The following is a 22,050-nucleotide window of genomic DNA, read 5'->3' on the forward strand; positions in this document are numbered from 1 at the left end:
TCAAAGGCAGAGTACATATTTAGGTTCTAATATGAATACAACTCAATTTATTCTCCTCTGGATGTGATGGCCTACTCACTCAGCAATTTTAGGAGATTTTCTTTGGAGAAGAGGGATTGAGGACACAATTTTTTCTTGAAATGTTTTTCAAGGACTTCTTGAATCACATCAACCTCCTCCTGCTTCCTGACTCGGCCTGCCAGAAGCATAAAACCTTGAAAGAAAAAAAAAAAGGAACCGTCAAGTGTCAATACCAAGGGACACTGATACTATGGAGCATTAGCTGCTGGGAAGAGGAAACCTGAAGAACTACTTTGGAAAACCAGGAGAACTTACTACAACTAACGATATGCCTGCCCTCTGCCTTGGCAACACGACTTCTAGGTAATCCAACACAAATGAACTCATGTGCACCAAATGACACTCAGGAATGTTCAGAGCAGCTTTTCTTTCGAATAGCTAAACAGCAGAAATGACCCAAATGTCCATCAACAAGAGAACAGACAAACATATCACGGTATCTCCCATACAATGGGTTACAACACAGTAATAATTTAAAAGGAATGAAGTCCTGATGTACAAAACAGCATGGCTGAATCTCACATTAGATTGAGTGAAAAGAAGCCAGACACAAGAGTACATACTGCATGATACTATTTAGATGAAGCACAAGCTCAGGCAGAATCCATCACTGGTGACAGATGTCAGAGCAGCGATTATCTATCTCTAGGAGTTAAGGCTGGCAAGAGCCATGAAGGAATCTTCTGAGGTACTGGAAATATCCTAAATCTTTCCCGAGGTGGTGATTTACCTGGGTACCCACATATGTAAAAATACATTAAGCTGCACATGAAATAACAGAGCACTTTACCCCCTTTACTGTTACATTTTATGTTATACCTCGATAAAGAAAGTTTAAAAAAGGGGCTCCTCCCTGTACTCTTTCCCAGCGAAGAGAAAATGTAACTCTCATGGGTTAGTTTCATTTCCTCCCCACGCTTAGTAACCACCCTGGTAAGGACTCATCAAGACTTTTCAATTCAGAAGGTTCAGAAAGGCTTTCTATGCTAGCACAGAGAGGAACATACAAATTCTTCCCATTGATTAAACCAAAGTAAACAAACCTGAGTCTCAGATGACGTAACTACCTTGGCTCAGAACTCTGGTATTATCCAACCCGTCAGTTTTCTGTACGTCTCTAAGGCGCAAACATAACTCTCCATGGTCACCACAATGCAGATAAAAGGGCTCAAAGACCCCCACCAACCACCTGCCTAAACTCCTAAAGGTGTTATGTCCATATCCTGACTCCCACAGGGAGCCACCTGAAGCTAAGAGTGAGAAAACCTTAGCAACCAAAACATAACAGCACAGAGGCCTGCAGAAATAGGACCACTTACAACATCAGTCAGGACTTGAGGGAGAACGGCTCTGTTCCTGCAATGCCTAGTAAAATATATATACTGACGACAATTTGGGCAAGATTTGTTGTAATAACACAGCATGCAATCTGCCCTAAGTCCACAGTTAGAGAGCATGTGCTGAGAGCATACCATCGTTGGCTAAGTGCTGCAACCAGTCATACTCTTTCTCCGTCTGCTCAGCCAATCTGTATCGCTCAGCCCATCGGAACAGATCACGGAGGGTGATGAAGCCTTGCTTTCCAGCAAACACTGAAGAACCTCTGCGATAGGACTATTAAAGGACGAAAACAAATGAAAAAGGGCAATGGCAAGCGTACAGTACAACTTATACAAAATTCCTGACAAATTTAAGCTCCCATAAAAATGATTCATTCCACTAAGATTAATTTTTCTTAAATGTAAAGGGACTGCAGGGCTTCCCTGGTGGCGCAGTGGTTGAGAGTCCACCTGCCGATGCAGGGGACGTGAGTTCGTGCTCCGGTCCGGGAGGATCCCGCATGCCGCGGAGCGGCTGGGCCCGTGAGCCATGGCCGCTGGGCCTGAGCGTCCGGAGCCTGCGCTCCATGGCGGGAGAGGCCACAGCGGTGAGAGGCCCGGGTACCACCAAAAAAAAAAAAAAGAAAAAAAGTAAAGGGACTGCAATCATTTGAAGATACATGTTCAAACCCATGTGTAAGTAAAGAACATAACAAATAATGGAATTCCATCTCATATAACACACAGAAAACAATTACGAATAATAATACAAATAGTGGCAAACACGCAGGAAAATTAATCCCACAGTGTGGGACCACAGTAGTAAGAGTGGCAATTATTAGCTTTCTAGGAAGTAATTTAACAGTGTATAATTCTGATAAAAACCACTTTTAACCCCATAAAATAACTGGGATATTCTTGGGACTTCCCTGGTGGTGCAGTGGTTAAGACTCCACGCTCCCAATGCAGGGGGTCCAGGTTCAATCCCTGGTCAGGGAACTAGATCTCAGATGCATGCCGCAACTAAGAGTTTTTGCATGCCACAACTAAGGAGTCCACAAGCCGCAACTAAGGAGCCCACGACTGCAACTGAGGAGCCCATCTGCCGCAACAAATAAATAAATAAATAAATGACGAGTAAGTTCTGGGAAATCTTTAGGAAAAAAGGGCGGGGAATATTCTTAAAAAAAAAAACAAACTGTAGCTTTGTAGAACTGAAAATTATGTCCATTCAAGGATTACACCCATTTAAAAAACAAAAATTGCAGTTTGTTGATGCCAAATTCCAACCTAAGTAAAATGTTCCATATTATCCACAAGTAGGGAACTGTCATCACATATAATTATCAGAAAAATGTTAACATGGTATTAAATTGCCAATTTACAACACAAAACCAAAAACTGGATATTAATGGAATGAGTTTTAAAGATAAGATCCTTACTCTGAAAAAAATAATAAATGGGTGGATGGGCTGTTTCTACCCCAGGGAGCCTCAGATTCTGATCACCAAATCTAATCAACACAGTCCATTTGAAGCTAAGTGATGGAGAGATGGAATACCTGAAGCTCCAGCATGACTTTAACCAACTTGCTGCAGTAGGAGGGTGGCAAGCTACACCGCTTGTGCAAGATTGTTTCCAACTCAGAACTAGGCAGTTCATCAAAGTGCAATTCCACAAATCGATTCCTGAAGGCTCTAGAAAGCATCTGGGAAACGCACAGAAACAACATGATACAAAGGACCTTTTCATTTAATTTCCAAAATGTATGCTCTGCTATTCACCACAAAAAGAAAAATCCTTCAACAGAGGTAAAAACATCTCAGTCTTACCAAGACGACTTTTCTACTCGATTCGGTAACAAACAGGAGTAAGGGGGCAAATGCTACACACCTTTCTGCCTCCGTAAAGTCCTGGGGGATTCTGGGTAGCAAAAAGCATGAAGCGAGGATGTGCTTTAACAACTTCTTGTGTTTCTGTTATGAGCAATTCACGGTTATCATCCAACAGTCTGTTCAGTGCCTCTAGCACATCGGTAGGGGCCAAATTTAACTCATCTAAAATAATCCAATAGCCCTTTCTCATAGCATCAATAAGAACACCTTAGAGGAAATACATACTGAAAATTAGTGCATAAATTAGTCCAAAGTTTTTTTTAAAATGTTATATACAAATCAACAAATCCTAGATTATCATTAAATTTCAAAGCAAATTATTCTCTGCAGCTAGTCATGTCCCCAAATAATTTGTGGTTGTGAGTATCAAGGAAGCATAATTTTCAATTAAACATACTCCGTTTTATTTTTTATTATTTTTTATTTTTTTTTGCGGTACGCGGACCTCTCACTGTTGTGGCCTCTCCCATTGCGGAGCACAGGCTCCGGACACACAGGCTCAGCGGCCATGGCTCACGGGCCCAGCCACTCCACAGCATGTGGGATCTTCCCAGACCGGGGCACGAACCCATGTTCCCTGCATCAGCAGGCAGACTCTCAACCACTGCGCCACCAGGGAAGGCCACTCCTTTTTATTTTGCACAAAGGGGGAGCCAAAGCTGATGAATATCACATTTACAACTTACTTTTTCCCCTGAAGTCTACTTTCATTTAAGTCACCACATTCTCATCTATTCTCAGCTTCCCTCTGTTCAATGCTTACCCCTCTTCTGATTCTCTAGGAAATGACGTAGTTCAACGGCACTCTTCAAAACTAGGCCCCAGGACTTCCCTGGTGGTGCAGAGGCTAAGAATCCACCTGCCAAGGCAGGGGACACAGGTTCCATCCCTGGTCTGGGAAGATCCCACATGCCACGGAGCAACTAAGCCCACGTGCCACAACTACTGAAGCCCATGCACCTAGAGCCCGTGCTCCACAACGAGAAGCTACCGCAAAATGAGAAGCCCGCGCACCACAATGAAGAGTAGCCTCCGCAACTAGAGAAAGCCCGCGTGCAGCAACGAAGACCCAACACAGCCAAAAATTAATTAATTAATTAATTTTTTAAAAAGCAAAAAAAACCTAGGCCCCAGTCCTGTGTACAGCCAACAAGATTAGTCTGGCTCAAAGGAAGCTGGGGCCCTAACCATCACCCTTTAACCATCACATAGCTCAGGGAGAAAGAAAAAACAGCTATTATGGCGTCCATCCTGTGCCTCAACTAGAAAGGATGAAGACTGTTTGAGGAGACCCAAGGAATAGAATTACAACCTTACCTTCTTTAAACATGAGCTTCCCTGAGGAGTCGGATGTGTAACAACCAATGTACTCCTGAATATCTGTGTGCTCGTGGTTGTTAATACGCACACAGTGGTTACCAGTAGCTGCGGCCAGCCACCGTATCAGGCTTGTTTTACCCACTGATGTCTCTCCCTGAATCAGCACTGGGTATGTTCTTTAAAGGATCAGCCAATAAAGCAATTAAAAAGAGAAAAAAAAAAGACAGAAACCAGAATTAAATCATGTAGTATTTAAAAAAGAACAACTATAACATTTAACATCTTCATAAGAGAACATTTTTATATACCTATGCACTACTAATGGAACGTTTCTTAAGCCCTGAGAAGTTTCTATGTAAAAATGGTTCCTCAGGGGCTTCCCTGGTGGTGCAGTGGTTGAGAGTCCGCCTGCCGATGCAGGGGACACGGGTTCGTGCCCCGGTCCGGGAGGAGCCCACATGCCGTGAGCCATGGCCGCTGAGCCTGTGCGTCCGGAGCCTGTGCTCCGCAACGGGAGGGGCCACAACAGTGAGAGGCCCGCGTACCGCAAAAAAAAAGGTTCCTCAGAAACTACCGAGGAAAGTAATTCCAGCCTCTCTTGCACTAGTGAGAAACAGTAAGCGGGAGTAACTGTTACTCACTGAACAAGTAATGGGTAATGAGTATCCATCAGCAAAATACTAAAAAGCAACCTTAATGATGGCCAAAATAATCTGTGTCCATATTGCTCCCACCAAAGGTACAACTAGAAACGATGTTTTGTGTCTGGAGAAAAGTGACAGGATTGACTTAGAAAATAATTATTCACTCAGCCAATGAATAACAATAGAGCCCTTTGAAAGTTCAGCAAGTAGGACTAGACTTTCAGCAATGCCTATGCTGGTAAGACAACAGAGCAGTGTTAGAAAAGGTCCACACACCCTGCAGAGACCACTCGGACTATGTCTCTCAGGTTCAGCTTAACGGAAGACGTGAGGATGTATGTCTCATCTATTGTAGGTTCCTTGTCTCCCACCGAAATCCAGTAGCCTTCCACCTGGATAAGCCGACCTCCTTTTGGTTCTGGAATAGGCTGAAAGACACAAGAGTTAGAGAAATAACCCACAGACCCACGACAACTATGGCTTTCAGAGAGGGGTGTAAAGTGGGAAAAAAAGTGTCACCAAGAATGCTGCTTGTTCTGGATGCTTTCAACATTAAAACCCACAAATGAACATGAAAAAAAATTACTTTGAGGAAGGAGAACAAAATGGCGACATGCACTGGTTTTAAAATTCAGGTGGGGTTAGGTAGATATGGGGGAAAACTTGAATGAAAATAATTTCTCAGATAGTTTATGACTCAGTTCTCTTCTCTCATCTACCAAACATCCCACTCTAAGTATTTTGGTCAAAAACATGTATTTCATATAAACCACATTCCCAAAACATAGCCAGTGTTGTATTGGGGCGGGGAGGGGGGGCGCTATGCACTACTATGTTCTGGATCCCCTAGAAGACATTAAAAATAAAAGCAACCCTCCAGAGAAACTAATCTCTTAAGGATAATACTGTAGATGATGGCATAACCTTTTGAAGGTATGGTGGAAGTTAAGTTGATTTATACAAAACTGCCATTTTTATAGATCAAAAATGGTCAAATGGTGGTCAGATACATAGCTATAGAAAAGTGCTCTTCTAGAGCATTTAGCCCCCTGACTTGAAGCCACAGTTGTAGGCACTGCTTTTAAGGACTTCTCAGTTGGGTAGAAGAGCAGTGAGAAAAAAGAACTGTTAAGCCACCATCATATATAAGCATGAGGAAAGCATACAAAAAAATAAGTGGAGGGGAATGGTAATGCGATAATAATCGAAGCAAGCTTGAGTCTTTTCTCAGCGTTGTCACAGTTTACCAAAAGTATATATTCATGTGTTACTTGTATAATTTTTTAAAAGGCAAAAACATTGAATCCAAAGTACCCACAATCCCAATGGCTCTTTCTTCCTAAAGAGCAAGCAATAGACAAGTCAGTTTGTGAGCCAGTTTCTCTCAGCCTCTTTCAATCCCATGTTATTCTGTGATTTCCTCTGTCAAACTGAAACGGTTATTGTGTATAATAGAAACAAGAAAAGGAAAGGGGAAAAAAAAGCCCAACCATCAATCAGAAGGGGGGTGTGCAGATAAACTGTGGCACAAGCTTCCAATGAAATGCTATGTGACAATTAGAAAGCACGTCACTCACAGTGATCTGTGGTACAGACATAAAAATATATCCAGGATATAGTTAGGTTAAGAAAGGAAACTACAGAACATTCTTATGAGACAGTTTCATTTATATTACTTATATTACATATATACAGGCAGACCTTGGAGATTTTCCAGATTTGATTCCAGACTATGGCAATAAAGCAAATATCACAATAAAGCCAATACGGCAATAAAGCCAGTCACACAAATTTTTTGGTTTCTCAATGCATATGAAAGTTATGTTTACACTGTACTACAATCTATTAGGTGTGCAATAACATGTCTAACAAAGATGTACGTATTTTAAAATGCTTTATTGCTAAAAATGCTAACCATCACTGACAACATAGGGTTGCCACAGACCTTCAATTTGTAAAAAACTGCAGTATCTACTAAGTGCAATAAAGCAAACTGCAACAAAGTGAGGTATGCCTGTATTAGAATTTACCTTGATAAATCTACACACACACATATATTAGAATTTGAATATATAAAAGATTTTTTAACTTTTAAATATATATATATGTACACACACACACGATTTAGATGGAAAGGACTAACTATAGGGTTTAAATCTCCAAAGATCAGGATTATCAGGAATTTTCACCACCTATGTTAAAATTTTGTGGAACTGACAACTTTTATAATTAGAAACAAGTTTTGCAAAAAAACCAAAACCAAAATCAAAACAGCTAACAATTTGATATTTCAGCCTTTAAGTCAAAAATCAAAAAAGAACCTACCTGCTTCAGCAGACTTTTAACATTGCCAGAAACAATGTGCTGACAGATGAGCTTCTGAACTACTGGGTGCGATGCCCTGTCAAGCTGTGTTAAGAAACCCAAACAAAAGCCCTAGAGAAAACACAAATACGTGTAACACTATTTATCCTTCTGCAATAACAGGCCAACTTATTTCAGAAACAAAATTCAACCTCTCGGGTGGTGCTGGTGCCCAGAACAACTTTTTTTTTTTAAAGAATATATTTTTTATTATTTATTTTACTTTATTTTAATTAATTAATTAATTAATTTATTGGCTGCGTTGGGTCTTCGTTGCTGTGTGCAGCCTTTCTCTAGTTGCGGCGAGCGAGGCCTATTCTTCGTTGCAATGCGTGGGCTTCTCATTGTGGGGGCTTCTCTTGTTGCGGAGCACGGGCTTTAGATGCGCGGGCTTCAGTAGTTGTGGCTCGCAGGCTCTAGAGCCCAGGCTCAGTAGCTGTGGCGCACGGATTTAGACGCTCCGCAGCATGTGGGGTCTTCCCGGACCAGGGCTTGAACCTGTGTCCCCTGCATTGGCAGGTGGATTCTTAACCACTGCGCCACCAGGGAAGCCCCAGAACAACTTTTAAATGGGACACAATGGTAGAAAAAGGGCAGGGTAGTTCCGGTATGAAAAGTTCTGAGCTCATCTGACTAAACAGAAAACACTGGCAACCCTGGCATGGGCATCCCCACTTGCTCCTTCCCCATGGTGTGCCCATCCAACAAGCTCCCAACCAAACACAGACTGTACAAAGACCTCATAGAGCGAGCGCTGGATGTTGCCACACGGATTGGAGGCTGCAAATCGCAGGGCCCTACAGAGAGTCCGAAGGCTGTAGTGAGGTCTATGGCCGGTCCCATCCACCAATTTTGTCCCAGACTCCTTCCGCACAGCTGTATAGAACCTACAGAGAGGATGCAGTTCAAAAGATTTATTTTATTAACTAATAAGCCCTACTATTTTGCTGTTGTTCCCATTTCTCTACAAAAGGACCAAAAGGCATTTTTATAGATTAGATGGCCAAGCTTACATACAACTTCTTAGAGCATCAAAAATAATAAAATGAATACTGATCAATTTCCCTTAGGATGGAAAGAGGAGAAAGGTGAGCTGTGTCTGATTTTTAAGGGAATGGTAGTGAGATATGAGAGGCCCTTAGCAAGAATATACTGAATCCAAACACAGGGTTCCAAAGTCGGCTTTAATGTGAGGGTCAAATGAAGTCCCTGGGTAATCTCTAATGGTGATGGATAAGCACACAGAAAACAAAAGTAATGGTATTTTAAAAGAAAGTCTACAGATACGGTTATAATCAACAATGACAAAATGTTAAAAAGCATGATGATATGGTGACCATTTCTACTTTCATTACCACATAATTTAGAAGTCCAGAAGATGACAAGAGGGAAGACGTTTCAGACTGAAACATCAAGTGCAAATCTCAAAAATTCATGAAGGACTTCCCTGGTGGTGCAGTGGTTAAGAATCCACCGTCAATGCAGGGTACATGGGTTCAAGCCCTGGTCCGGGAAGATCCCACATGCCGTGGAGCAACTAAACCCGTGTGCCACAACTACTGAGCCTGCGCTCTAGAGCCCGCGAGCCACAAATGCTGAGCCCACACGCCGCAACTACTGAAGCCCACATGCCCAGAGCCTGTGCCCGAAACAAGAGAAGCCACCGCAATGAGAAGCCTGTGCGCCGCAATGAAGAATAGACCCCGCTTGCCACAACTAGAGAATGCCCAATACACAGCACCAAAGACCCAAAGTAGCCAAAAAAAAAAAAAAAAATTCATGAAATTCATGATCACAAGATCAAGTATAACCAAACATGTGTCAGAGATGAAACCCAAGGGACTTCCCTGGTGGCACAGTGGATAAGACTCCACACTCCCAATGCAGGGGTCCCAGATTCAATCCCTGGTCAGGGAACTAAATCCCACATGCATGCAGCAACTAAGAGTTCACACGCCACAACTAAAGAGCCCACCTGCCACAGCTAAGACCCAGTGCAACCAAATAAAGAGATGAAACCCAAGTTCTTGCCCAAATGAGATCTGTCTTCCCTTCTTGCAATCTAGCTAGACATTCTTTCTTTTGTAGAAAGACTCTACATTCCAGAAGTGGGTTTTTATATATGGAACATGAACCTCTTGTACTATCAGTTTTTTGTTTTTTTTTTTTGCTGTACGCAGGCCTCTCACTGTTGTGGCCTCTCCCGTTGCGCAGTACAGGCTCCGGACACGCAGGCTCAGCGGCCATGGCTCACGGGCGCAGCCGCTCCGCGGCATGTGGGATCCTCCCGGACCAGGGCACGAACCCATGTCCCCTGCATCAGCAGGCGGACTCTCAACCACTGCGCCACCAGGGAAGCCCTATTAGCATTTTATAAGAGCCACACTTCAGCCACACTGCTTTATCTCCAGCTTTTTGAATTTTAACTACACATATTTACACTTTTGTCTAAATATTCTTGGCTAACAAAAAGTGCTCTGATTTTAAAATGTGGTGTGACAAACCACTCCGAAGCCCTTTGACAAATACCTCTTTGACTAACCTATTTAAAACCGGGCTCCAAGCTTTATTTTCTAACCAGCATTTTGCTTTATATGTTCTTTTACTTCACTTATCACAACCAAAAATAACAGTATTTACTGATTATCTTCACCTGTAGAATTAAAGCTCCCTGAAAAGAACCAAGATTGTCTGTTTTATTTATAACTGTATCCCTAGCATCTGAGCCACTCAATAACTATTTGTAAAAAAAAAAAAAAAAAAAGAAAAAAGCACAAAAAGCAAAGTAAAACACTAATATGATCCAACTTCAAAATCTTTACATATATCTTGTTTTAGAGGACACAGATAAAATCAACTAAGTGACGTGCCCCAGATGACAGAGCCAGCACTAGAACCCAGGGTGTATGATACAAAAGACTGCACCCTTTCCACATGGCATACAAAAAACAGAGGAAAGAAACTCAAATTAAAGCACCAAGCAATATAACCACTCTATACTTCATTCAGCTAAGACTCTAATAATTCCAAACTGGCCTCAATCAATTATATCAACCTTCCCCCCTCTACATTCCACAAAGCTAATATGCAAATTGCAAAAAGTAGGATATCACCAAGGCAGATCAAAATACAAGCCATTTATATATCCTCAAGGGAGTCAAACTCTTAGCTGTGAATAAAGAAGTAATTAGGAGAGCATTATCTAATTGTTTACATATTCTCATAGGTATTGACAATACATATTCTCATAAGCTCTCTAGGTAGTTTCCTTAGGAAAATCCAAGGGAGTCCATAAGGTTCCAACATTAAAGTAAAATCTAAATAATCCTTCCATCAGTCTTCTCTCGTTAGAAGCAAAAAAGAAGAAAACAGTATATGTGCATGAGGTACACATTTTTATGCTCAGAGGAGAAGTTTATAAAGAGAAACCAAAAAGAACCCACGTTATGATTCCTTGCACTGTGCTCCTGTTCACACTCAACCCTTTCAGATAATCCACAATAAGGATCTGTAAGTCTTCTTTACTTTCCAATTCTTCTACATAAAGTTCTGTGAACCTGTTAAGACAATTATTATTCCATAATAACCATTTCTGAGGAAGTTAATACAGCTATTCTGACAGTACAAAAACACAAGACAGAAATTATATAAACTCATTTTACCTGCTTGTAATATGAATTATAAAGGCCTTTCAACTTGAGATACAGATTGATCATAATGAAATAGAAAATAATGTAACCGCTACCAAAAATCTACCATTACTACTTCGAAGAAAGTCAAACCGTCCTTGCAAAAACAGTTACAAAAATAAGACTTTATTTATCCTCATTTTCAGGTGTTTTTGATTACAACTATATGTAACAAAAAGTACATGCAACAATGACAAAAAAGCCTCCTCACTATCAAAATTTCATAGTTGTAGCAAAGGAAAATACATACTTGTGGTTGAAAAAATTTTCCTAAAAAGTTTTTACTACTTTTATAATGTGGGAGAAGATCTAGTAAAGTTTTAACAATTTTAAAACTCAGATTCAACGAAAGGTTACCAACAATAAACAAGGTCATTTATCTTTTTTTTAAACAACTTTATTGGAGTATAATTGCTTTACAATGGTGTGTTAGTTTCTGCTTTATAACAAAGTGCATCAGCTATACATATACATATATCCCCATATCCCCTCCCTCTTGCGTCTCCCTCCTACCCTCCCTATCCCACCCCTCTAGGTGGTCACAAAGCACGGAGCTGATCTCCCTGTGCTATGAGGCTGCTTCCCACTAGCTATCTATTTTACATTTGGTAGTGTATGTATGTCCATGCCACTCTCTCACTTCTTCCCAGCTTACCCTTCCCCCTCCCCATGTCCTCCAGTCCATTCTCTATGTCTGCGTCTTTATTCCTGTCCTGCCCTTAGGTTCTTCAAGGTCATTTATCTTTTCCCAAATGCTACATACATAAAACATCTTGTTCATGTCAGTCTGTGCTTAATGATGAAAACTGAAACTTAAATGTTCTTTAACACATCATTAGCCTCATTCAAGAAGACTCTGCCTAAAATGCACTTACGTTGCTATATGATATACTATTATTTCGTTATGTGAAGGTTTTCTAATAGCTAAAAGGCTATCTGAAGGAGGAAAGATTTTTGTTTTCAACAATATCCATGAGCCATTAAATGTCACACGAACAACCCAAAGGAAAAAAACTCCCAGTGTTCTGGAGTTTTCCACATTCCTACCACCTATCGAAAGAAGACTACTACAAGTAAAAAGATTCCTGTATCAGCAATCAATAAATTTCAAGCATTGTTATGAGGGTTGGTTACGTTAACAGTACCAATCAATCAATAAAGAGAACTTAATTTTAAAAACAGCTCCAGGAATCAAGCCATGTCCCCTTACCTGTTTCTTATTCCTGGTGGGAGATTTCTTTTGCCCACATCAGTTGCTGGATTCATACACGCAAATAAACGGAAATCCGGATGACGAACCAGTGGTTCTGTTAAAAGAAAACTAGAAATTCTCAACAACTTGTAACAAATAAGTGATCAGGGGAAGACTAACTCCACTGAACCCCAGGGTGAACCACTATGCCTCAAGGCTCAGCAAGGTTGGTACTGGCTACTCAACCATCCTTGCCTTTTCTCAAACCCCAATGAAATCAGTTTCCAGATCTACGTACACAATTTAATCTTAAACTGCCATCCCACCATCTCTTATGGTGAGGTTGTTCATGCTATTCATGTTTCATCACCTATTCACCAGCGCGTACACTGTCACTGAGTGTGCATGCCTTATTACCCATTACACAAATGCCTTGACAAATTATCGTATTCTTTTCATTCCCTATATCACCTAACAATAAGACTTTGCAGAAAATTACTATCTACAGAATAAATAAATCACACTGGGAGGCCCATGTAATCGACCTAACCAAAAGAATATTACTTTTTTAAAAAAACATTTTATTTATTTATTTAGGCTGCCCCGGGTCTTAGTTGTGGCATGCAGACTCTTAGTTGCAGCATGCCGGATCTAGTTCCCAGACCTGGGATCCAACCCAAGCCCCCTGCATTGGGAGTATGGAGTCTTACCCACTGGACCACCAGGGAAGTCCCAAGAGTATTACTTTAAAGAGGCCAAAAGACCTCGCATCAAGTCAAACCCCAAGGGGATCAAGTGCTACCTGTGTCTCCTCGATCCAGCAACACCAGAGAGCCAGAGGAGCCTTCAAGTAAACCACTCAGACATTCCAATGTTTCTGGAGCAGCCAGATTAATCTCATCCAACAAGATCCACTCTCCTTTCTTTACAGCCTGAGCTAATGCACCCTAGAAGATGAAGTAAAATGTTAAGGGTCCATTTCAAACACAAACACACTCACCAAGAACAGTTATGTGAGCAGGGTCAGCAACAGAGGCAAGGGCAAACCGCTCCTACCTGATGAGCTGACACCTTAGTGCCAAATGGCTGCCAGCTGGTTGCCAGAGTTAAGGTCAAGTTAACTTTTTTTCAAATATCCAAAAGGGTCAAGAGAATCTCTCTGATGAGATGCAATAAACTAGACCATCCCATTATATGGATGCTAAGGCAAATAATAACTTACAATGTATTCAGATGTTTAAAGGTAACCAAATGGTTATTAAAAAGACCCAAAATAAATACAGGGTCAGGCTATGAGTATACCAAGAAAAGATAAATGACTAAATCAAGAGTGTATAGTGGTTGTAATTCAGAGCCTTTCACAGGTGCTGAAGAATATCAAGATGAATCTTTCCTCATCTCTACTGATTTGATCTCAAGTTCTATTTCCAAAAGCAATGAACTGACAATCTACTCAAGTGACACAACATCAGAAACTTAATTGTTTTACTATTATTAAACTGCTTTATGCTTTTGTTTTCATGGTGATCCTAACAAAGAATCTTCTGTAAATAAAACTGAAAAAAATAAAACGGAACAAACATATTAAAATCCAGTGTAATGTCAAGTCATGAAATAGGTATAGACCGTATTTTGAGAGCACTTGACATTTTCATTGGTTATATTAGAAACAATCATACTAAGATTAAGCACTGATGACTAAATTTCCCACAACAATGGATATATGGTTGAGGGACTTTCTCTCTCACTAAGACATCATCTCAAGTAAGATTCCTACACCTCCCTTAGAGTGTGGTCTGAAGAGTGCAACAGAAACAATTTTCTTTAATAAAAATATAAAAAGCTTAAGTCACAAACATTTAACTAAGTTGATCCTGCAAGGTCACAGGAGAGAAAACAGTAGAGCTACCCATGCACTGGAATCAAAAATGTGTCCTAACAGGAATGGACCCAAATCTCTCTCTCTCTCTCTCTCTCTCTCTCACACACACACAGAGCTATGAAACAATAAAAAAATTCACTAGTTGTTCTCAACTGCATCTTTAAAAATAGTAATGATGGTGTTCACCAAGACTTCATAATTTCTATAAAGGACATTAAAAAAAATCTTCCCCCCAAAGAATTATTTCATTAGGTGTTTACTGTCTTAAACAACAAGCCCTAAACATGTCAACATGAAGAGAATACAAAACAGTAGCCTCCTTAAATTTGCATTTTGCATCAATTCAGCATTCCCTTAACCTAAACAACCAAAGCAAAATACCTCTACAAATGCAAACAATAGGGCATTTTCAGTCATTTTCATCTGTTGTTGGGCATGGTTGAGTCTAAGACCAAATGCTTCCCACTTCTCTTTTAGTAATGACCCTAGAGAAAAATAAAGACAAGAATTTAACATACACTTTGAGTTTAATATATATAACTTAAAAAACCACACAATTAACATAACACACACAAAAATCACATCTTAGAAGTATAAAAAATTAAGTCCAAACACTTACATAATGCCAACCATGTGCAGCCACTATACTAATCAGTTTGTTTATATGCATATGTATTGGTTAACTCGTTTATCCTCACAACAACCCTTTGAAGTAGGTACTCTTATTCCCACTTTATAGATGAGGAAGAAGATAACTAAGCCACCAAAAGCCCCACTCGCTGTGGAATCCAGTTTTCTGGAAGTAACCTCTTCTTCTAAGCACATGTGACTTACTAACCACTAAGTGGTACTGTACATCAACATCAGCGACCACCTGTTTTGATGGAAATCTTGACTAGAGTCACAGGAGCAGCAATACTTCAAAATTAGTCAGCTCTGCCTAAAGTCCTAGAAAGCTCTAATGTGTATTGCTTCATTCTTCCCCCAAACTCTTCTCCTAATTCTGCTAATTAAACTTCAGCCTCATGCCCTCCCACTGGCAGCCTGGGTCACATTCTTACCAGTCTCACTCTCTTTTCCATCCTTGTTGACAGCCGACTTGTACACATGTTGCATTAGTCTGAGCAGATCGTGCCACCGTTTCTGCCTGTAACAGGTCTGAATGTGTCCCAAGAATGTAAAGTTTTGCTTCTTGGAAAATGTCTGAGCAAAGAGTTCCTCAAACGCCTCCCGTAAGGGTAGCCAAATAAGCTTATGGTCCACTGGTTTGTAACTGAAACAAAAGGTAAATATGGGATTCGCAAACTTCTAAAGCTAACAGAAGTTGGAAAGTATGCCTTAGAAAACAGGAATAGGTGTAAGATTTCTTCTCATCAAAATCAGAAATAATACCAAAATACTTAACATAAATCTATGTTAAAGTTTTAAATTATAATCTATTTTCTCCACTCCAAGTGTTAGAAGCACCTATACTAAATGTAAAAACTAGTATTAGATAAACAAACTATGAACAAATTTGAAATTCCAAACTGGGCAGTGAAAAGCATGTCACTGATTTTTTTTTTTAATTAATTAATTTATTTATTTATTTTTGGCTGTGTTGGGTCTTCGTTTCTGTGCGAGTGCTTTCTCCAGTTACGGCGAGCGGGGGCCACTCTTCATCGCGGTGCGCGGGCCTCTCACTGTCACGGCCTCTCCCGTTGCGGAGCACAGGCTCCAGACGCGCAGGCTCAGTAGTTGTGGCTCACGGACCTAGTTGTTCCGCAGCATGTGGGATCTTCCCAGATCAGGGCTCAAACCCATGTCCCTTGCATTGGCAGGCAGATTCCCAACCACTGCGCCACCAGGGAAGCCCCATGTCACTGATTTTACTAACATATTTAAATAAACATCATGTATATTTGATGATAAACCATATTCTATTAAGATTGACCAAAAGGTTTTTGAAACATTTTAGAAGAAAAATATAATGTCTGAAATTGACTTATTCAAGCATCTTAAGAACTTACTTGAACATCATGCCTTGTCAAGGGAGGGTGGGGAGACTACTCCCAGAGAGATTCAAAATTGGGGGAGGGGGACGGTTAAAAAAAATATCTTAAGACATTGCAATGGTTTGTGACCTTCCAAGGCTCAACTTTTTTTATTTCTCAGCATTTAGAGTCTCTCCTATTTCTTAGCATTTTATTTTTCTGGTTGGGGAATTAGGGAATTAGTTCATTTAAATTAAAATTTAATTTAATATTGGGGGGGTTAATAACGTATAAAGTCAAGAAACACTGCTCTAGCTAAATTTAAAAGAAGTTGCCCAAGCAGCAGACTAATCATTCCTGGAAAATCTCAAGTATACAATTTTCCGTGGCCTAGGATACTAAATACTACTCAAGAATGATGACATAAATTTTGTTTCTAAGAAATATAATTTGAGAACTGAAACAATACCAGAATATGTTTCAGAACAATCAAGCACAATTGGAGAACTCATGGATACTATTTACTCACTGGCCTGTGAGAAGGAATAATGAGATGAGTGAAACCCAGTGCCCTGATACTGAGCATCTATATGGAAGATTCTGATTCCAGAGACAGAAAGCATGAGAACTTCACAAACTCAATATCGCTTCCCAGTAAGCACTAACCCATTAATTAGTAAAGACATTTCTTTACTCCATTTTTTCAGCTGAGATTTACTGAGCACCTGGCTAGAGTTCAGCACTGAGTAAATGAGACCCGCCACGTCCTGCCCCTCTGCAGCTTACAATCTAACCAAAGAGACAATAGGGGAATACACCTACTAGTATAAAATATCAAGTAGCAAGTGCTATGACTGGATAAAGTGAAAGGAGAGTGGCTTAAAGAACTGGTACTTTGACTATGACAGTCAGAAGAGGCTGTGCCAAAGACGGGAACTGGAAGGAAATCAAACAAGGAAGGGTTAGGCTAAGCAAGTATCCCTGGGCAGCAGGGGAGCCACAGACGAAATATCAACACAGAGCAGAGCTAAAGGAAGGAGACAGAGACGTGCCGGAGCCAGGTGATGAAGGGTTTGGAGTACATTCCACATGGACAGAGAAGTCAGTGGAAGGATGTGAGGAAGAGAGTGATGAGATCTGATCACACTGTGAAAGGATCATTGTAAATACTAAATGGAAAAGAGACTGTGGGGAGGGTAAGAGTAGAAGCAAAGATGAGAGCCCTGCGCTGGACCAGGCAGAGGACGATGAACCACAATGACAACAGAAGAAGTGGTAAGAAATTAAACACACACGTTATTTAAATAAAACAGCTAGTCTTAAAGATGTCAGAATAGATGGATCCAAAGCTAACTGAGGCAGCAGAGTAATGACTAAGAACAGAGACGATCAAGACAGACTGCCTGGGTTCAAGTCATGGACTAGCCATTACCTTGAACAAGGCACTTAATGCCTGTGAGCCTCAGGTCCCCTAAGTGTAAACGGGGATAATCAACAGGTTGTTAAGAAGGCTAAGTGACTGAACACAGATAAAGACTCAAAATAGTAGCTGGCACAGGAGTGCCATTTAAGAGTTACCTGTGACAACTATTACCAGTAGTAATTGGCTCAGTGAATTGAATTCATGAAAGAAATGGCTTTATATTTCAAATTAGACTGAGCTCCTTAAGAAAAAATTTTGTTCATTTAAAGCTGAAAGCATACTGGCTGGAACGGTTAAGTCGTCGTATGTTTCAAGTGATGAATAAATGAACAAACATACATACATCTTTCCAAAAAGAAAAATAAATAAATAGAAATAAACTGTAACACAAATACTCAATGGAAACTAACCTGCCACAGGGAGAACTGATGAAATCAAACTACGAACCATTAGAGACCAGGGTTTCCATGATGTCTTTTGCAGAGAAAATATGCCTCAGGAGCAACCTAAAGGCCAAGAGGGGAGGGAGGTCTAGAACACCTGGCCCTCATGGAGAGTCACTCAGGGTCTACCTGTTACATACACAATACATGGAGACCACATACAAGAGTTCACTAGAAAATGGCTAGAACAAAAGAAAATGACTCTCCAAAATTATCATACACGAAAGAACATGAAGTGTAAAAGAGACACAAAACAGTGCATGCTGAGTAACCGAAAAGGTAATGGTTCACTTCATTTGGGGTCAGGATTCTGCGTTTGAAAGCATGCACTTCTGCCCTGCAATCTCCTGTGCAGTTTCCCTTATGGATGTTTCCATGGGTGGCTTAGAGGAGGACACAGGTTAGCCGTTTTATTTCTATTTCTGAGACCTTTAATTTTCCTCCCATTTGTTCTTTCCTTCATTGTTAACTTCTCCAAGGATACCTCCCCCTTCTCTATTTATCTGTTTCTCCCTCAGAGGCTACCCCTCCCAACCCCATTCCCTATAGTCAGGGATGTGAACCTGTGTTCTGTGTTTTGCCATTTAATGGTAGACTTTCCTTTTCTGGAATGATTTTTACCAGCTTCATCTAAGTCCTCTGTATCTTCTACTCTTTTCTACAGAGTCTCATAAGCTCTCTCTACCCCAACTCTGTCAGAATTTGGTTTACTTCTCTACTCACAGGTAATCTGAAGGTCTATGTGCTGTCTATCAGAAACCTACTTTAAATAGAATGACAAAATTGAGTTAAAAGTTAAATGAGGGGAAAAGATATACCACACTAACACTAATCAAAATTAAGGGGGGGGCTTCCCTGGTGGCGCAGTGGTTGAGAGTCCGTCTGCCGATGCAGGGGACACGGGTTCGTGCCCCGGTCCGGGAAGATCCCACATGCCGCGGAGTGGCTGGGCCCATGAGCCATGGCCGCTAAGCCTGCGTGTCCGGAGCCTGTGCTCCGCAACGGGAGAGGCCACAACAGTGAGAGGCCCACGTACCACAAAAAAAAAAAAAAAAAAAATTAAGGGGGTACGTATGCAAACAAAGATCAGAAGGCAATCTGCAGTAATGCAATTTAAGAGCCTAATGGCCTTGAAGGCTTTACTTTTATAACATATATTTATCCTTAATTATAACTTTTTAAAAAACCAATCTAAAGGATCCAGATTTGCAAACCAGACTAATTAGGACTACAAATTTCTATTATATTTTAACCATAGTATTTGATAAGTGCAAAATATGTTTAATGTAAGTTACAAAACACAGAACTAGTTTCACAGATAGATGAAACTAACCACACACTGCCAAAATAGAAATATTAGCCCTTCTTTATCCCACCTCCCTACCTGCTGCTTTGTTTTCTACTCCCTTGCCTTTATTTTTCCTTTTTTCTTTTTTCCCTTGTCTTTTTAAAATCATTTTTGGTCTTCCAATTGTATACACAAGGGTTCTTAAGCAAAGGAGTCATTCATACATCGATAATATATATTAAAAGATGTGATTTACACACCACTTGCCAATAATACAAAAGAACAGAAAACAAGGCATACTTCCAACTATACGAAAATTGAAACATATGTAAGTTTTCTTTTGATAACTAATGCTAACCTACTAACAAGGACAAATGGATATGTATTTTTTTCACCAAGTTGCACCAAAATAAAATTCCAGTTAACAAATTCTGATTTCAACCTTTTTGTATTACTAATTGTATCAAGGCACAATGTGTACTCACTACATTTAACACTACTTGCAACGGCTGACATAACACTACAAATTCTTAGAAGAGACAGATCCAGTGCATGTTCAATTAGTACAAGATTAATGCCATTTGTGTTAGGAATACTTAACAGTAGGATATTATTAAAGACATAGATAGATACAGAATAGAGAGAAATACACAGTAGTATAGACATGCCTAGTTAAGTAACAAATTCCATATATTAATAAGAACACATTGCAAGTACCACAGTGAGTGAATGGGGAGATTAAGTGTCAATTAACTGAACAGAAGTAAAACGAAAACAAGGTACAAAGACCACTGGGGAAAAATAAAGTCAAAGTAGAATTAGAATAAGAGAGGTAAGCCTCAGCTAACGGATTCGAAGACAGAATATAAATTTAAAATACATAATTAGTGGCATGTGTAGAGCAGAATAGAAGTAATAGGTTGGGATGGTAAGAAAATGAGAAGCACCAAAGGAAGCAGGATTCCAAAGTAGCACTCCATCCAGAGCAGGAAGGGATATAAGACAAGGAAAGAGTGATAGTGAAAATAATGCTACAGCATAATGTGGTCCTCAAAAAAGAGTAAATAAAGAGCTTTCTTGCAGATATCACAAAGAGCAAAAAGGACAATAAATTCTATTATCTTATGCCTTTAAGAGTTTGTGTAAGCAACTGCTTAGAGTTAATGGGACAGACCCTATTAGGGTTCAACATAAGGTATGCCAATAGCAGCCATCGCTTTTACAGCCTTCAGCACAGACTAAAATTGTTCACGAAACTAACATATTCAAAACCACAAATAAGGAAGAAGGGCATTTACTGACCACAGTGGAGCGCCATGAGCCGTCCCATTTAACAAAGTGGAGGCTACTTAATGTTTCAAAGATAATCAAACTGCAGGAGAGCCTAGCTTGAAGGCAGTGTGAGCCTAGAACATAGGCTTCAGATAAATGACCGCACACACAAGCATTACTTGATTACATACTTACCTTTTTGTTTTCCTCCCCCTCCCAGCAGCATCCTTGAGAGCAAGAACCTCAAGTGTTCTTTAAAATGAAAAGAAACATCTATACACTCAAGAGCTCCTTAATAAATTCTAATAAATAATACCCTGCTGGGGTGGGCGTAGGGGGACAATTCTCTGAACATTTTTCCAAGACTAGTTTTGAGCTTTACAGAGAAAAAGTATTTCTTACCTCAAATAGTGAACACAAAATAACAAGAAAAAGATTTAAAATCACACTTACCCTCCCAGCAAATCTGCAGTGTCACTTTGCTGATTCATATTGACAACCCTCAAACGGTGGCCTTTAATAAAGAAAGGGCAAAAGGGTTACCCTGTATGTAAAGACTGACAATATCCAGTGTGATCCTTAAGGATGTGTGGACAAGGGCACAGGGCAAATCTTTAAATGTGCATTTCCTCTGACCCCCTCATTTTACTTTCAGGAATCCTGACTATTCAAAATTTTCACCTAACCCAGAGATATGTAAAAGAAGATTCACTGCTCTAGCATCAGGTAACTGAAAACAACAAAAAACCCTTCAGTAAGTCAATGTCTGTCTATGAATTAGAACTAAATAAATATCCAGTGTGAAATATTATTTAGCCATCAGAATAGGAATGAGGCAGTTCTGTTTTTAAAGATGTCCAATTTGCTTATTAACTAAATGTAATACATAGAGAATGATCCCGTTTGTTTCAAAACAAAACCAAATCTGTATGTATTTGTAGACCACAGATTAGAACTGAAAAAAGTTAATACCAATCTGTTAACAGTGGTTATTTCCAGGGGGAAAGAATACATTATTTCCAAGGTAAAAATTTCCAGTGCTTATCTCCAGAGGAAGTGGAGTGGTGGCACTTCTTAAATTCCAATATTCTTTGGACTTTTTATTTTTTAAAAAGGCAGTCAGGGGACTTCTCTGATGATCCAGCGGCTAAGGATCTGTACTTCCAATGCAGGGGGCCCGGGTTCGATCCCTGGTCAGGGAACTAGATCCCACACACTGCAACTAAGAGTTCGCATGCCGCAACTACAGATCCCACATGCCACAA

The 22,050-nt window shown here is 40.1% G+C and overlaps 1 protein-coding gene across 7 annotated transcripts in view; it reads right to left on the bottom strand.

Annotated features, from left to right (window-relative positions):
• MDN1 (midasin AAA ATPase 1) overlaps positions 1 to 22,050 on the bottom strand; it is a 157,784-nt gene that overhangs the window by 95,634 nt on the left and 40,100 nt on the right. For all 7 annotated transcript variants that reach the window (XR_002175219.3, XM_033867562.2, XM_019929433.2 and 4 more), the window contains exons 15-28: positions 21,239 to 21,299; positions 15,448 to 15,659; positions 14,768 to 14,871; positions 13,307 to 13,451; positions 12,523 to 12,619; positions 11,067 to 11,180; positions 8,363 to 8,510; positions 7,585 to 7,695; positions 5,536 to 5,687; positions 4,613 to 4,791; positions 3,294 to 3,502; positions 2,962 to 3,108; positions 1,554 to 1,695; positions 80 to 214 (exon numbers count right to left, since the gene is read on the bottom strand). Coding sequence is in view for 6 of the 7 variants with exons in the window: in XM_033867562.2 (XP_033723453.1) it covers positions 80 to 214; positions 1,554 to 1,695; positions 2,962 to 3,108; positions 3,294 to 3,502; positions 4,613 to 4,791; positions 5,536 to 5,687; positions 7,585 to 7,695; positions 8,363 to 8,510; positions 11,067 to 11,180; positions 12,523 to 12,619; positions 13,307 to 13,451; positions 14,768 to 14,871; positions 15,448 to 15,659; positions 21,239 to 21,299 (1,956 nt within the window). In the remaining variant the exon portion in view is untranslated. The remainder of the gene's footprint in view (positions 1 to 79; positions 215 to 1,553; positions 1,696 to 2,961; positions 3,109 to 3,293; positions 3,503 to 4,612; positions 4,792 to 5,535; positions 5,688 to 7,584; positions 7,696 to 8,362; positions 8,511 to 11,066; positions 11,181 to 12,522; positions 12,620 to 13,306; positions 13,452 to 14,767; positions 14,872 to 15,447; positions 15,660 to 21,238; positions 21,300 to 22,050) is intronic.

The sequence above is a fragment of the Tursiops truncatus genome, chromosome 12, assembly GCF_011762595.2.
Source record: "Tursiops truncatus isolate mTurTru1 chromosome 12, mTurTru1.mat.Y, whole genome shotgun sequence".
Lineage (NCBI taxonomy): Eukaryota > Metazoa > Chordata > Mammalia > Artiodactyla > Delphinidae > Tursiops > Tursiops truncatus.